Below are 16312 nucleotides of genomic sequence, written 5' to 3'. Positions count from 1 at the left end.
GTTGTAACTCCACCATTATATGGTGGAACTTAATGCTTGAACACCTTTCTGGGAACCTTTTGAAATGACAAACTAAATTTGACTTCTGGAGAAAGCTGTGGTGTTCAAATACATCTTAACGGTTCTCATCAAATATAAAGCAAATTACTTAAAGAAAAAAGGAAGCTCTTAGCCTTAGCAAAGCCTTGTCATTCTAGAGTACCAAAAAGGGTTCCTTACAGGACAAAACAGTCAGCTTAGAAACCATCTCTGCCAATGTAATTTCCATAAGACATGCTCCACTGTGGAAAAAATGAGTCAAGGAACTGTCCCTGATTGGCACAAAAGGTCAAAGTTCTGACAAGCTGATGACACCAAATTCAAAGGTTGATGCGGTGACCTAATAAGGGAAAACTATATACATGAATGTCTGAGCAAAGGTCCAAATATACAAACAATAGGCCAATGGCCTTTGCAAAATGACAACACAGCCTCACACCAAACAAAAGTCTTCCAGATGCCATGGTAAATTAGCAGGTGTTAACCATGGCAGGAATCACAGAATCCAAGATGATCTCCTGGGATTCAAAAGCTATGCTATTAAAGCCTGTAGCCAAGAAGTGTAGTGTAAGATCAGTCCCCTAGGACAGTAGATCTGGTCAATAAAGCAAAGGCAATGGGGGGTTTGCCAGCAGATGAATCATTGTTGGCTTACCAAGCCCTTCTGGGCCAAACTGAAGCTATTAGAATCACTTTAATGGCTTCTATTTTGATCCTCCAAAGTAGATAATCGATATCAAATACTGAGTATGGAAGGCATTAAATCATAAAGAAATTAACCCATGGTGCCACAAGTGCATCCACTGGCTTTGCCGTTGTGTCTGAAGACCTGCAATCTACTTTTGTAGGTTCTGCTGAATTATACTTCCCTGGCAGCTGCAATTAATTTTGTTCCTTCCTGGAGATTGTTGTGTTGTCTGACTAAATCCAGACCAAGTGGCCAATCAGTAGCACAGTACAAGAAAGGAGGGACAGACGATTTGCTCCAACTTCTAGAATGTGGATCAGTAGTTTTGCCTCTGTGGGTGACCAGAGGTCTGCCAAATGCTGAGAAGAAACTGAAAGTCTTAATGTAAGAAAGTTTTTTGGGGAAAGAGGAGAGCTAGCATATATCCCACACCCCTCTGAGAAAGCGGACAGACATCTTTCTACATTTGAATCCACAGGTGAGGGCAAATATTCATGATGATCAGGATTTTTCAGTAGGTTTGGTGCTTTTTTCAAAGTCTGCAGGATCCCATGAAGGAATCCGTTTTGGTTTGACAATAGGTGGTGGCAGTCCTCAAGTTAAGAAAGCGATGTTTGGCAGTAGTAAAGAAACAGTACGGTTACCTTCATGACCTCTGCCCTTATAGTCTTGGGGGAGATAGGTGCATTATTCTTTATTATCGCACCCTGAGAAGCTTTGAAGAGTTGGTTACCCTCAAAGGAAACTGCAGCAAGCCTTTTCCATTGACCAGCAGTTCAACCATAAGATCCTATGCAATTAGATAGATAGTATGCTAATGTCAGGGCTCCGGGTATGACCAGAGGTGTGTGTACTGACACAGGGAAACGCAGGCTTCAGATATGGTATAAATAAGACAATTTATTAAGACTAACAATACAAATACAAATGCAGTGCACCAAACCCCAAGCTAACACAAATACATACAACAAGGTGAAACAAACCCAAACCTAAACTGATATAGATACACAGGTACAAACACATATAGAGCACAACGTAGTCAGGCAGGCCGGGTTGATAACTATCGGGCAGGTAGGTACAGGAGGAGCAGGCGGAGAGAATGGTCAGGGTCCCAAGCCAGGGATCAAACAGGAGAAGTCAGCAGAGGTCAGGATCAGGCAGGGTCGGCAACAAGTCAGGCAGGAACAGGAATGCAGGTTACAAGATACAGGGGCCCATGGAAAAACACACACCAAGGCACCGACAGCAGGTCTGGCCATCCCTTAAATACACCACCTGCAATCAGCCCCAGGTGATGGCTAATTGCCGAAGTGAACCTCTGGTTGTTGAGAGCACCCGCTGGCCAGCCCTGGTACTGCAGCCCACAAGGCAGGTGAGTCCCACCACTATTGGCAAGTCCATTCCTGACAGCTAATGCAAGACGCCTGATAGTTAGAGATGGAAATTGACCAGATCCACATATGAAATGACTTGGGGATCAGATCATGCCAGTTTCGTGTCCCTTCTCAGAGATTTCACTCAATCAGCACGCGTTTGGGTAAACCATAGGCAAAACAGACCACAACAAGGAACCCAACAAGTACATGGAGCAGGAAAGTGACTTTAGTTTCTAGACTATAGGGTCAAAGATAGAGTGTCTGAATGGCAGTAGCCTTGATAAGGCATGAATTAACTGGGTCTACTGAACGTGGGCTAGAAAAGGCAGCTGTTCTTAGGTAGCTGGTATCAACCACAACAGAACGTTTAGGAGAGGCTTGAGATACAGATGCAGAGCCATGGGTGAGGGTGTGCAGATTTTTCATAATAAACTTTCCCTGTCACAGTCAAATTTAAGGCTTCAGAAAAGGAGGATTGGTAAATGAGTTGGCCCACATCTGCACAGTGACTTGCCCTCCGTTATGTGCTAGATATTGCCAGGGGAAAAAGCAAGAAAGGCAAAATGATGAAATGATTTGAATGAATGAAAGATTACAAATAAAAACCTGCAAGCACTAGCACGTATCATGCCCATTTCCCCTATGAAATATGCATTAAACCCAGAGTGAGTGGAAAACCAGGCCCACAATCTTTCATGCTGTGAAACAATTTTTGCTGAAAGTGGGTAAAAGTGATCCCCCAATGGCCTGACGGTTTTGCAAAACAGTGTCCAATCTTCCTGTAGGTAGCAGTCTAATCCATGATTCATGAACTGAGTTTGACAAAAACTAATTTCTAATCAGATGTCATGGGTTACTTGACACTATTGCTCTTTACATTGTGTTATTAAATAAACAGGTTTGATTACTTTACAAACTAGAAAGGGAGCACATATGCAGCATATCTTAGTTTGAAAAACTGCAGTTAGACACAAGTTGGTGCTTGTTTTTTGCTAGCACTATCCTAGCAGCACTCCACTCCTTTGTCACTTTCCCAGCACTATGCAGCAGAAATCTGCTCCAGAATGCAATAGTACTACCTTATTTCTACCAAATAAAATACTCGCCTTCCATATATTAGTAATGATTCCCATTGTGGCCATATGAGTACATCATAGTTGAGTTGACACATTGTTGACAGGAATATGAAGTCATCCCCCCAAATGCCCAGCTTCTCACAGAAGCTTTCCTTTGTAGATAGCTTGATCGAAGCCCTGACTGACTGTCCTAGTTTGACATATGCTGAATTCAAGGAAATATTGTTTAGGGAAACTGCTGAAAAAGTAATACATTACTGCATTAGTTGAACACTTAATTACTCAAGCACAGGCATTATCTTTTAGGTCAAGGACTACTGCATTGAAGTAAAGGGTAGCTAAGAGTATTTGTTTTTACCTGTTCTCCCCAGTCTGTTCCCCAGCTATTCTTGATCGCCCAGTAAGGCATCCTATTACCTGTGCAAAATGAAAGTGATGTAATTAAAGTACACATTATTATAGGCAAAGCAAATATGTGCGATTTACAACTTACGGTCCCCATAGCCCACTAGGAGTACAGCATGGTCAATGAACCAGGGACTGCAAAATATCTTGAAAGGGTGAGAAATGCCTTTACGGTAAAACTGAAAAAGAAATACAAGACATAGTTTGTGAGGGTTGACACTGGCAGTGTGTCTGTCTTAAAGTCTACAGTACATTAAGTAATCCAATGCAAAACATGCAATGATACTATAAAACCCTAATTATCTTATACCTATGTTAATGATCAAAATGTTATCTCTGATTGTGTGTATCCACAATGACCAAGCTGGCATACGATGTGGAATGAACACTACCAGGGGAAGATGGAGTTCAAAAAGCTTATGAGAAAAAAAAAAAGCCCAAGTAATTGACAATGGTCGCTGCTCAGAATGGCTGGAAAATAAAGATTTTCCCTTTAGGCTGGTCATACATTATACAGTTTTCTTGTACAATTTTTCTTTAGATTTACCAAAACCATATAAATATGAGTTTAATTTGTATGCAATCTGGCAGGCCCTTGCACTATATATTTGAAAGTAAATCTAAACCAAATTTTATAAGATGTAATTTTTGTTTTGTTTTTTTACTTTAGGTACATATAGTTAGTCTGGCTGAAAAAAGACAAAAGTCCATCCAGTTCAACCATTAAAAAAAAAAAAAAGTTATCATATACCCACAGTTGATCCAGAGGAAGGCAAAAAAACACAGCAAAGCAGGATCCAATTTGCTTCTGCAGGGGAAAAAAAATGCCTTCCTGATCCCCAGAGAGGCAATCGGATATTCCCTGGATCAACTTTACCTATAAATGTTAGTAACAAGTTATATTCTGTGTATCCAAGAAAGAATCCAGGCCTTTTTTAAAGCAATCCACGGAGCTGGCCAGAACCAACTCTTGAGGGACTCTATTCCACATTTTCACAGCTCTCACTGTGAAGAAACCTTTCCGTGTTTGGTTATTTTTTTTTTTTCCTCCAGACATAAAGAGTGCCCCTTTGTCCTCTGTGTTGACCTCAGGGTGAATAGCTCTACACCGAGTTCACTATATGAACCACTGATGTATTTATACATGTTGATCATATCCCCCTTAATCTCCTCTTCTCAAGAGAGAATAAATTTAGTTCCTCTAATCTTTCCCCATAGCTGAGCTCCACTATGCCTCTTATCAGTTTGGTTGCCCTTCTCTGTACTTTCTCAAATTCCCCAATGTTCTTTTTGTGAATTGGTGCCCAAAACTGAACTGCATATTCCAGATGAGGTCTTACTAATGATTTGTACAGGGGTAATATGATATCTCTCTCTTTGGAGTCTATACCTCTTTTAATACAAGAGAGGATTTTGCTCGCTTTAGAAACCGCAGCTTGGCATTGCATGCCATTATTAAGCTTGTGATCTACCAGACCTCCCAGATCCTTCTCCACCATTGATTCCCCCAGTTGTACTCCCCCTAGTATGTATGATGCATGCATATTCTTAGCCCCCAAGTGCATAACCTTACATTTATCAACATTAAACCTCATTTGCCACAGTTGCCCAATTAAAACAGAGCATTGAGGTTGGCTTGTAAATTGAAGACATCATGTAAGGATGTTATTCCACTGCACAGCTTGGTGTCATCTGCAAAGAATTAAATGGGATTTTTAATCCCAGACCCTATATCGTTTATAAATATATTAAAAAGTAAGGGTCCCACCACTGACAACCCAAGGCCATGCAGAGTATGAAGCATTAACCACTACTCTTAGAAAACTGGCTAAAAGATCATATTCAAACCATTTACATATGGATTTTTCCAAGCCAGTAGACTTTACCTTTCACATTAGCCGTGTGTGGGGAACTGTGTCAAACAATTTTGCAAAATCCAAGTATACCACGTCCACCGCCACCCTTCTGTCCAAGGTTTTGCTCATGAAAAAAAATCAGATTTGTTTGACAACTTCTGTCTTTCATGAATCCATGCTGTCTGTTGCTTAAAATTATTTTTTCCAGCAAGAACGCATCGATGTGGTCTTTTATTAAACTCTCCAGTATCTTCCCAACTATAGAAGTTAAACGAACAGGTCTATAATTACTTGGTAAAGATTTTGACGCCTTTTTAAATACTGGCACCACATTGGCCTTACGCCAATCCAGTGGTACTATGCCAGTCATTAAAGAGTCCCTAAAAATTTGAAAAAAATGGCTTTGAAATGACAGAGCTCAATTCTTTAAGGACCCGTGGGTGTATGCCATCTGGTCCAGGTGCTTTATTAACCTTTATTCTGTCTAAATATTTTTGGATCATATCAATTGTGAGCCAATGTGTATCATCTGGAGCTGTGTCAATACCATGCCCATTATGGACAACAGCTCCCCCATGCTCCTTTGTATACACAGAGCTGAAGAAGGTAATGGCTTCGTGTCCAAAAGGTATTTAGTAAATTTGCCTTCTCTTTGTCCCCAGTCAACCACTCTAGATTATTTTGTAAATGGCCTACATGCTCGGACCTGACCTTTTACTATTAATATATTTGAAGAATTTTTTGGGGTTGGTCCTGATATCTTTTGCAATCTGTTGTTCGTTCTCAATTTTTCAGCCTTTATCTCCTTTTTGCATATTCTGTTATATTCTTTGTAATGTTTAAACGATAGCATTCCTTCATTTTTATTTTAATGAAAGCTTTTTTTCTTATTATCTATAGCTTTTTTAACTTTGGCCGTAAACAACATAGGTTTGATTTTTAGCCTTTTAAACTTGTTGCCCATGGGAATATATTTTGCAGTGTGTTCACATAGTCTTTTTGAAGAACTCCCATTTCTGAGTTTTGTTCATCGATGCCAATATTCCCTCCCAGTCTAAGTCTTGGAGAGCAGCTCTCAGCCTTGGAAAATTAGCTCTCTAAAAATTGAGCATTTTTATTTTTCCCGTATGTGCTTGCAGTTTACAGCTAACAAATTAAATCATGTTATGGTCACTGCTATCCAGATGTTCTTTTATATGGACATTTGTAATAAGCTCTGCAAGGTTTGAGATTACCAGGTCCAGCAGAGCATCATTTATAGTTGGGGCCTCTATGAACTGTACCATACAATTTTCCTGTATTAGGTTTCAAAAATTTTGCCCCTTAACTGTTCCTGCAGTACCATTACTCCAGTCAATTTCCGGGTACTTAAAATCCCCCATTATTATCACTGTCGAAGCCCTTGCAGCCCTTTCAATCTGTGCAAGGAGCTGAGTCTCCACCTCCTCATAAACACTGGGAGGCCTATAACAAACTCCAATGATTACCTTTGTAGTACGTACCCCCATGTGCAGTTCCATCCATAATACTTCAGCCTCATCACACTCTCCATCAACTAGGTCCTATTTCACATTAGCTCTGAGATCACTTCTCACATAGACACAGACATCACCACCTTTCCTATTTACCCTGTCTCTCTGACAGAGAACATAGTCAGGAATATTAATAGCCCAGTTATGTGAAGAATGAGGCAAAGATTCAGCAATACCAATTAAATCATAGTTCTATTCATTCACCAAAGCTTCCAACGCACCTATTTTGCCTGGCAGACTTCTGGCGTTGGTGAACAAACACTTTAACCTCCCTAGCGGTCTGATTATGTCCATATTTCTGTGCTTAAAGCGGTAAATTTGTTTCCATGGAAACATGTTTTTATTGTAGACCTGTAATATTTAGTAATAACTCACTGAAATCTGTCCGAGCAAGAGTCTAGTAAACATCCCGGGTAGGATAAAACTTGAAACACGAAAACATAAATTATAATTTAATAAATAATCATAAAAAATAATATAATAATAAATTTAATTCAATAATATAATCAAACCAAAAACACTGACATTTGAAATAGAGCGCCAAGTTCGCACATCACTGAACAAAGTCTCAAAATCGTTTTCAGTGTCTGATGACGAATTTCCCCACGAATTATTATCACTCAATTCTGCAAGTAGTTCTAATTTACTATCGCTGTTCTCTAGCTGGTCTAAAACCGCTTTTGACATAAAGGGACGTTTATTGGACGCCATGGACGTTTCTCAGAACAGTAAAAATGCAGGCAGGGCACAGGACAAAGCACTAGGGACAAAATGTATGTGAAATGGTTTGATACAGTAATGTTTTACTATGTGATTTTAGTGAATGTCACTTTTTGTCATTTTCAAATTTCCCGCCGTTCCGTCCCCCGTACGTCCCGACGCTCGCAGGGGACGGAACCCAGATGACAGATGCCAGCATCCGCTGGATTACATTGCTGGGGACACTGCAGGAGGGACATCGCGGGAGCGAAGGACAAGGTAAGTGATCGAGGGATCGCGGAGCAGCACCACATGGTAAGCCCGAGTGGAGCTCGGCGTTACCGCTTGTGGTACTGAAACTTTACCCCGAGCTACACTCAGGAATACTGCCAGGGAGGTTAATTCATTGACACCTTGTTCACACGTATTTTACATATTTTTCATTTTCATACAAATGGTACCAATTCCATTGGTTGTTTGTAATATGGGAACCTTCTTATCTGCCATCGCCTTCCCCCCATCTTTCCCCAAATCCACCCACCAATAAGTACTGATCCCTGTCTGATCTGTCTACCCCATTACAATCTAATTCTCCCTCCCCACTCGATCCTAGTTTAAATACTCCTCCAGCCTTCCCATAAACCTTTCCCCCAGCACAGCAGACCCCCTTCCATTTAGGTGCAAACCACCTCTAGCATATAGGCTGCACCCAAATGAAAAATCAGCCCAGTGCTTTAGAAACCCAAATCCTTCCCTCTTACACCAGGTCTTCAGCCATGCATTGAGTTCTCTAATCTCCCCGTGTCTTTCCTGAGTTGCGCATGGCACAAGTAATATTTCAGAGAACATCACCTTGGAGGTTCTTCCCTTCAACTTGCGGCCAGTTCTTTAAATTGATTCTTAAGGAACCTACACCTTCCATGTATTCTGTCATTGGTTCCAACATGGACCAAGACAGCTGGGTCATACCCAGCCCATCCCAATAATTTATCAACCTGGTCCACCACGTGCAGAACCCTGGCACCAGGGAGACAACAAACCATTCAGTTGAGGCGATCCTGGTGACAAATTATTCTATCAGTCCTTCCGATTATAGAATCCCCTACTACCACCAGCTGTCTAGGCCTTCCTGCACTACCCTAACCACCCCTCCCAGATGGTCTGCCCTCCCTGCTGTTAGGGATAGCAGTGACATCCAGGGCTGCCACCCCTGAGCTTGCCACCCCCACATTTTAACCCAACTTGGCAAATCTGTTTGGGTGTACAAACCCAGGACTGGCCTTCCTTTTCTGTGAGCCCCTACCACTCCCTCTCGTTACAGTAAACCATCTTCCTGCCTGATAATCCTAATTAGCCTCTCTGCCCTCCACATCAATCCCATTAGCTACCTGAGAGCAGAAGACCCCTTACAAGGTTGTTGGTTCTGCCCAGTGTTGCAACTTGCTCCTCCAGATCTCTAACGTGATTTCCATAAGGGAAACCTGCTCACATCTGTCGCAGCGGTATCCATCCTGGAGCTGTTGCTCCATTGCTGCATACATGCGGATGCATTATTAAAAAAATGTGAACAAAAAACACTTCCCCAGGAAAAACAGTTTCAACACTATAAGCTACAGTTACAGTACATATTTAGCTTACAGGACAAATGTTGTTTGCTGTGTGCACATTGGAAATACAGAAAATGTTACTGAACGAATGACAAATGTTAAGACTGTAATTTTGTTTTATTTACCAAGATATTTATTGGTGAATGCTTCATTGTCCATTCAACAGGCTAATGAGGAGGTGGAGACTCGGCTCCTTGCACAGATACAAAGGGCTGCAAGGGCTGGGACAGAGATAATAGGCAATTTTAACTACCCTGAAAATGACTGGCATTCTGGTATGTCTGGAATACTAATGCCTCATGTACACATGAACTCCCCTAGACATTTAGCTCTCCTGGCAACAGAAAAATGCTAAATGCGGCAAAAATGCACGTGAATGTGGTATCGCGTTTAGCACTTGGACATTTATTCATGTGATTGGCCACAGTATTTTCAACTGACATAAACGCCCAAAAGCCAAACGTGGCTAGTGTTGAGACGCATTTAGCATTTTTTGGCCAAAACGTTCCTCTTCTGAATGCAGAAAAATCACATTCAGGAGAGGAACGTTTAACACTCTGCTGCTCCTAAACTCTGTGTGTGTGCATGGATACATAAACTTTTATTCAGTTGAGTTCAGGGGCTTTCGCAAAAAAATGCCAAAAGCTCCTAAACTCACAAGTAGGAGCAGCACTGTACATGAGGCCTAACAGGGCAGGGATTTATAAACCTATTAAAAGACACTTTAATGTTACAGTTCATAGAGGCCTCAACTAGAAATTACGCTCTGCAGGATTTCTTAATCTCAAACCATGCAGAACTTATTAATAATGTTCATATAAAGGGAACATCTGGCTAGCAGTGACCATTACATGACTTCATTGACCGTAAGCTGTAAACAACAAACACATACTGGAAAGATAAAACACTCAATTTTAAGACACCAAATTCTCCAAGGTTGAGGACTGCTCTTCAAGATTTAGTTTTTACCAGAAAATAATATTTTAAACAATAGTCAGCATGAATTCACAAAAGACAGAAGTTGTCAAACAAATCTGATTTCTTTTTTATGAGGTAAGCACAAAATTAGACAAAGGAGTGGGTGTGAACAGAGTATTCTTGTATTTTGCCAAAGTATTTGACACAGTTAACCACACCTGGCTAAAAGTGTACATTAAAGTCTGCAGGCTTAGAAGATTCCATTTATAAATGGATAGAAAACTAGCCAAAAGACCGTATTCAGAGAGTAGTGGCTAATGACCACTGAGCAACAGGCTAGGTCTGTTTTTCTTTAGCCCAGGTAAGACGCTTCTGACGTTGTTTGTTGTTCAGGAACTGCTTGACAAGAGGTATACGACATTTGAAGCCCATGTCCAGGATCTGTCTGTGTGTGGTGGCTCTTGATGCAATGACTCCAGCCTCAGTCCACTCCTTGTGAAAGTCCCCAACACTTTTGAATGGCCTTTTCCTGACAATCCTCTCCAGGCTATGGTATCCCTGCTGCTTGTGCACCTTTTTCTTCCACACTTTTCCCTTCCACATAACTTTCTATTAATGTACTTTGATACAGCACGTTGTGAACATCCAACTTCTTTTGCAATTACCTTTTGAGGCTTTCCCTCCTTATGCAGCGTGTCAATGATGGTTTTCTGCACAACTGTCAGGTCAGCAGTCTTTCCCATGATTGTGATTCCTACTGAACCAGACTGAGAGACCATTTAAAGGCTCAGGAACCCTTTGCAGGTGTTATGGCTTAATTCGCTGGTTAGAGTGGGACACTTTGAGCCTAGAATATTGCACCTTTTCACAATATTCTAATTTTCTGAGATTGTGGATTTGGGTTTTTATGAGCTGTGAGCCATAATCATCACAATTATGACAAATCACGGCTTGAACTATCTTGCGTTCCATGTAATGGGTCTATCTCATATATTAGTCTCACCTTTTAAGTTGCATTACTGAAATAAATGAAGTTTTGCACGATATTCTAATTTTTCGAGTTTCACCTGTATATGAGGAAAGATTAGCTGAACAGAATTTTTTCTCTTGAGAAGAGGAGAAAAACCACTTCCCATCCGGCCCATGTATATTAACGGCCAGATGGGAGCAGTGCAGGGGTGGGTGGCCATTTATAAACGTCCTCCCTGCTTCCCTGCTTGTGTGCACTCCCTGGGAGCACGCAGCACTGTGATCTGGTTTCCACGATCGTTGTACGGGACCTCTGTGTGAGGTCCCAATCATGTGATCACTGATTGGCCAATCAGTGATCACATGAACAGTAGTAAACAAGATGTCACTTCCTGACATCATTGCTTACTACTTATGAAATCTGTGAATGATCACAGAGGTCACATAGTACAAGGCTAGTCACAACAGCTCACACAGTATTTCTCAATAGCTGCAAGAATGCAGCCAGAGAGAAGGAGAAATGATTGCTTTTACAGCCTTTATCTTCATCACTATGGTGACACTGTACTACTAGGGTGACAGTATGTTAACAAAAAAAAAAACAAATATAAAAAAATAAAATAAAAATGTAAACACAAATTTTGAAAAATGATAATATTTGGTTATAAACTAATTTGGATTCTTTTTTGTACTAAAAAGATAACTGAATACATTTTGACCAAGATTTATGAAGAAATATTATTTGCAAAATTTTATAAGAAAACACTTTTTTTCAAAATTTTTGGACATTTTCATTTATATAGCAAAAAAAAAATAAAAATCCCAGTGGTGAATAAATACCACCAAAATAAAGTTTTATCTATCTAAAAAAAATGCTATAAAATTCATATGGGTACAATGTTACATGACCGCGCAATTGTCATTCAAAGTGTGATAGCACTGAAAGCTGAAAATTGGCCTGGACAGGAAAGGGGTAAAAGTGTCCGGACTTGAAGTGGTTAAGGGGGGATAGGATTAACATGTAGAAATACATAGGTGGTTCATATAGTTAACTAGTTGAAGAGTTATTCATTTTCAGGTTATTACCGAAGGGGGCACTCTTTACATCTGGACGAAAAGAGATTTAACCTTCACATACTGAAAGGCTTCTTCACAGTAAGAGCTGTGACAATATGGAATAGACTTCCTCAAGAACTGGTTCTAGCCAGGTCAAGAGATTGTTTTTAAAAAATGATCTGGATGCATTCCTAAAATGCACAAAATATAACTGGATACGAATATTTAGAGGTAATAACCCCTAGGGTAGTTAATCCAGGGAATATCCAATTACCGCATGTGGGATCAGGAAATCATTTTCCCCCACTAAAGTGAATTGGATCATGCGTTATTGGGGTTGTTTTGCTTTCCTCTGGATCAACTGTGGGCATAGGATTGTGTATATGGGGGTTTTCTATTTGTTTGTGTTTTTTTTTTTATTGGTTGAACTAGATGGACTAGTGTCTTTTTTTACTCTAACTATAAAACTATGTTACAAATATTTAAGCACTGATATTAATAACATTTACACCACTCCCTACACTAACCCCATTTATCCAAACATGTTAAAGGAGTTGTGTACATACCTCTGAGAGCAACTTACACAGTGCCTTGAAAAAGTATTCATACCCCTTGAAATTTTCCACATTTTGTCATGTTACAACCAAAACGTAAATGTATTTAATTGGCATTTTATGTGATAATAAAGGCAAAAAAAATCGCGCTGCCAAATAAGGAGAATAATAATAGATGAGCTGCTGATAATACGTGTTTTATGTGTAGACATAAAAAACAGATTAAAACAAATTTAGTTAGGGTTATAAAAAGGGGACTGAAAACAAATGCACTCTACACTTTTCAGATATTTTTAAAAAAATTTGAAAACCATTTATCATGTTCTTTCCTCTTTACAATTTTGTGCCACTTTGTGTTGGTCAATCACATAAAACTAAAACAAATGAAAGTGTTGTGCTGCTAGCATAAATCAATACATATAGATATACGAACAATAACGTGACTGATGGTCCCAAAAGATGATAAAACATAAAAATAAATGCAATTCTTCAAAAAAATCCAAATAAGTGACAAATCTCCCTGCTGGTGATTGCACCCAAAATCCCAGTGCTGTAAATCTTCAATATATGTGAATCACCACAGTGAACATAGACTTCCAGGTGAACTCTCACCTTCTTGCATGGACCTGTATGTGGACACAGGTCAAACAAAGCATCTCCCCTATTAGTGGGGGTAACACATAACTTGCTCCTCTGTGCACTCTTCCCCTTATAAATTGTCACTGGACCTTCACAAATGGAACCTGATTTTAGTACAGCCAACTCTCTGGATAAAGCTCGACAACCGCAAAGCGTAGTAGGCTTCTTTAAAAGGCATATATTTTTTAAAGCATATGAACTCACATGATAATAGTGTTAAAAACGCATGAAATAGCGGTCAGAATTAAACAATGGAGAGCAAGACCCTGCCTGTCGGAACGATATAGGAGCGCTGACGTCACCTTAGACGTATCGTCACACACCACGTGACTTTATCAGAGGTAGCTAGGTGACATGCACAAGCGATAGTATATATAGTGGACAGAGACCTTCAATCAAGCTAATGTGAAATGGCTGCAGCTGGAGAGAAAAGCGGCAAAGAGACCTTACTCGGACACAGAGGGGACATCTAGTTGTGCAAAATGAAAAATGCACCAATGATCCAGAGCTCATGAGCACAAAAACCAGCCAGAGGGAAGGAAAATGCATATAGATAAAAACGACCAAAGAAATATAAAAAATATGTATATAGGGAAATAATAATGTTAAAATTAGCCAAAAGAGAGGTCTAATGGTGCAAAAAGAGTAAAGCACCAATAATCCACAGCTCATAAGCACAAAAACAAAAACAGCCAGAGGAATGAAAAATATTAAAAAGACCAAAATTTTTTTAAATTAAATTAAAATGATGAACAATAATATTAATCTAATGGGCCTACTGACATCAAATAATGACCAAAAACATAAGGAGCATAACAAAAAATAAAAATTGTAATACAAGTGCATATGTATATATAAGTATAAAATCAAAAAATAAAAAAACAGAAAGGGGAAAATAGCTCACAACTACCAAAAAATATTAGAATGGAACCAGGAAAAAGCCAAAAAAGGGGAGAAGGAGGGGGAAAAAGAAGGATCATGAAAATCAATAATTACTGATAAAACAATTGGTATCAAAATCAACATTTAATCCTTTAGGTACAAAAGTCAGGAGCTCATAAATCCAATGGGACAATTTTTGGCTGAGGACCCTAACGTTATGGTTACCTCGTCAATGTCTGTTAAACCCTTCTACTCCCCAAAATTGGAGCTCTGTGGGGTCTTTGTTGTGATATCTCAGGAAATGTTTAAATAAATGATGTTTAGTGGATAAGAATCCACTATGTTCTGGATATGTTCCTGAATTCTTATTTTAAGAGGTCTCTTGGTTCTCCCTACATATTGTTTGTAACATGGACACTGAAATATGTAAACAACCCTCTCAATATTACAGGAAATAAAGTCTTTGATAGAATATTCCTTCCCAGCGGATGTGGCTATGAATGTATCCCTTCTCAGTTGTTTTTATTAGTTTTATTATATGCATAACATTTTTTGCAGGGAAAAAAAAAATTTCCTTCAAAGAAGGTCCAACCTCTCTTACCAGATGGATCCAACACCCCTTTCACTAATTTATCTTTAATTGTGGGCGCTCGTCTGTATACAAAATGTGGCCTCTCAGGCAGTATATCTCTAAGATATTTGTCAGCTTTCAAAATGGTCCAGTATTTCTTAAAGATACTTTCTACCTTCCTATATTGGGCATTATAACCCAGAATGATGGGAAAAATCTTTTTGTGTGTGTCCATCTTCTTCTTATTTATTAGTAAATTATCCCTACTTATTGATCCCAACTCTTTGATTTCTCTCCTATAAACAATTTATCATATCCTTTCTCAATTAATCTATTACCCATTTGTTGTGCCTGTGATTAATAGCATTCCTTATTTGTACAGTTCCTCCTCAGCCTAATGAACTGTCCCTTGGGTATATTAATAAGCCATGGATCAAAATGACAGCTTTGTGTGGGGATTTAGCTATTACAATCCACTTCTTTGAAATAGGTTTGAGTTTTCAGTCTGTTACAATTGACCTAAATCTTCAAGCCCCCCCCAAAAAATCCTTTTATCATCCACTTCCCAAGACAATCAAATATTTTACTCATTATTATATAGATGAGAAATAAAAATTTCTAATTTCTCCCGATCACCCTGCCACAGTATTATCACGTCATCAATGTAGCGTCTGTATAGTTCCAATTCCTGCAGTTATTTTTTTATATATAACTTCCTCCTCCCATAGGGACATGAATAGGTTCGCTACACCAGGTGCGAACTTGGCACCCATGGTTATGCCAATCTTCTGCTGGTAATATTCCAGTCCATACCAGAAGTAATTGTTAACTAAAAAGAAATCTAGGCACTCAACCAAAAATTTATTTTCCTGTGTATATTTCAAATCAGTATATTCTCTTAATGTCCATTGTGTTGCTACCTTGGCTTCATGGTGGTTAATTATCGTATATAAGGATGCTACATCAGCTGTCGCTAGATAGATCTGATCTGTATTATTTCCAATGTCTCCAATACTTGTAAGAGATATTTTGTATCCCGTAAATACGCCTTGGTCTGTTGCACAACTGGTTGCAAGTACCAGTCAAACTATTCACCCATTCTGGTTGTAACGGATTCTATCCCATTGACTATGGTGACCTGGAGGATTTTCTTTATCTTTATAGATTTTTGGAACACTATATATCACAGGCAGAAAATATTGTATATTGTATAGGGCGCGCTTGTTGGAGCCCAACCTCTGTAGCTGTAAGATAAAGGTGCCAGATGGATATCAGGGATGGATGGATAGATGGGAGCAGTAACACTAAGGCAGCTCTTCTTACAGTGGAAGCAAGGCTCTAATGCAGCAACAAGAAAAAGAGAGGAAAGCGCCTCTAAGTGCAGTATTGACAATTTATTCAGTAAACCATGGAAAATTTGCACTTACAAGAGAAACGGTTAAAAA

The 16312-nt window shown here is 39.4% G+C and overlaps 1 protein-coding gene across 4 annotated transcripts in view; it reads right to left on the bottom strand.

The window, feature by feature from the left end:
* LOC149451932 (cathepsin F-like) overlaps positions 1-16312 on the bottom strand; it is a 492728-nt gene that overhangs the window by 140074 nt on the left and 336342 nt on the right. For all 4 annotated transcript variants that reach the window (XM_089689960.1, XM_089689959.1, XM_089689958.1 and 1 more), the window contains 2 exons: positions 3673-3763; positions 3538-3596 (listed from right to left, as the gene is read on the bottom strand). In XM_089689960.1, coding sequence (XP_089546086.1) covers positions 3538-3596; positions 3673-3763 — 150 coding nt within the window. The remainder of the gene's footprint in view (positions 1-3537; positions 3597-3672; positions 3764-16312) is intronic.

This window comes from Staurois parvus, unplaced genomic scaffold (assembly GCF_062004578.1).
Source record: "Staurois parvus isolate SC_StPar_1 unplaced genomic scaffold, SC_StPar_1.0 ptg000505l, whole genome shotgun sequence".
NCBI classification, from domain to species: domain Eukaryota; kingdom Metazoa; phylum Chordata; class Amphibia; order Anura; family Ranidae; genus Staurois; species Staurois parvus.
The sequence above is the reverse complement of the archived record's forward strand: the minus strand, read 5'-3'. Positions and strand labels throughout refer to the sequence as shown.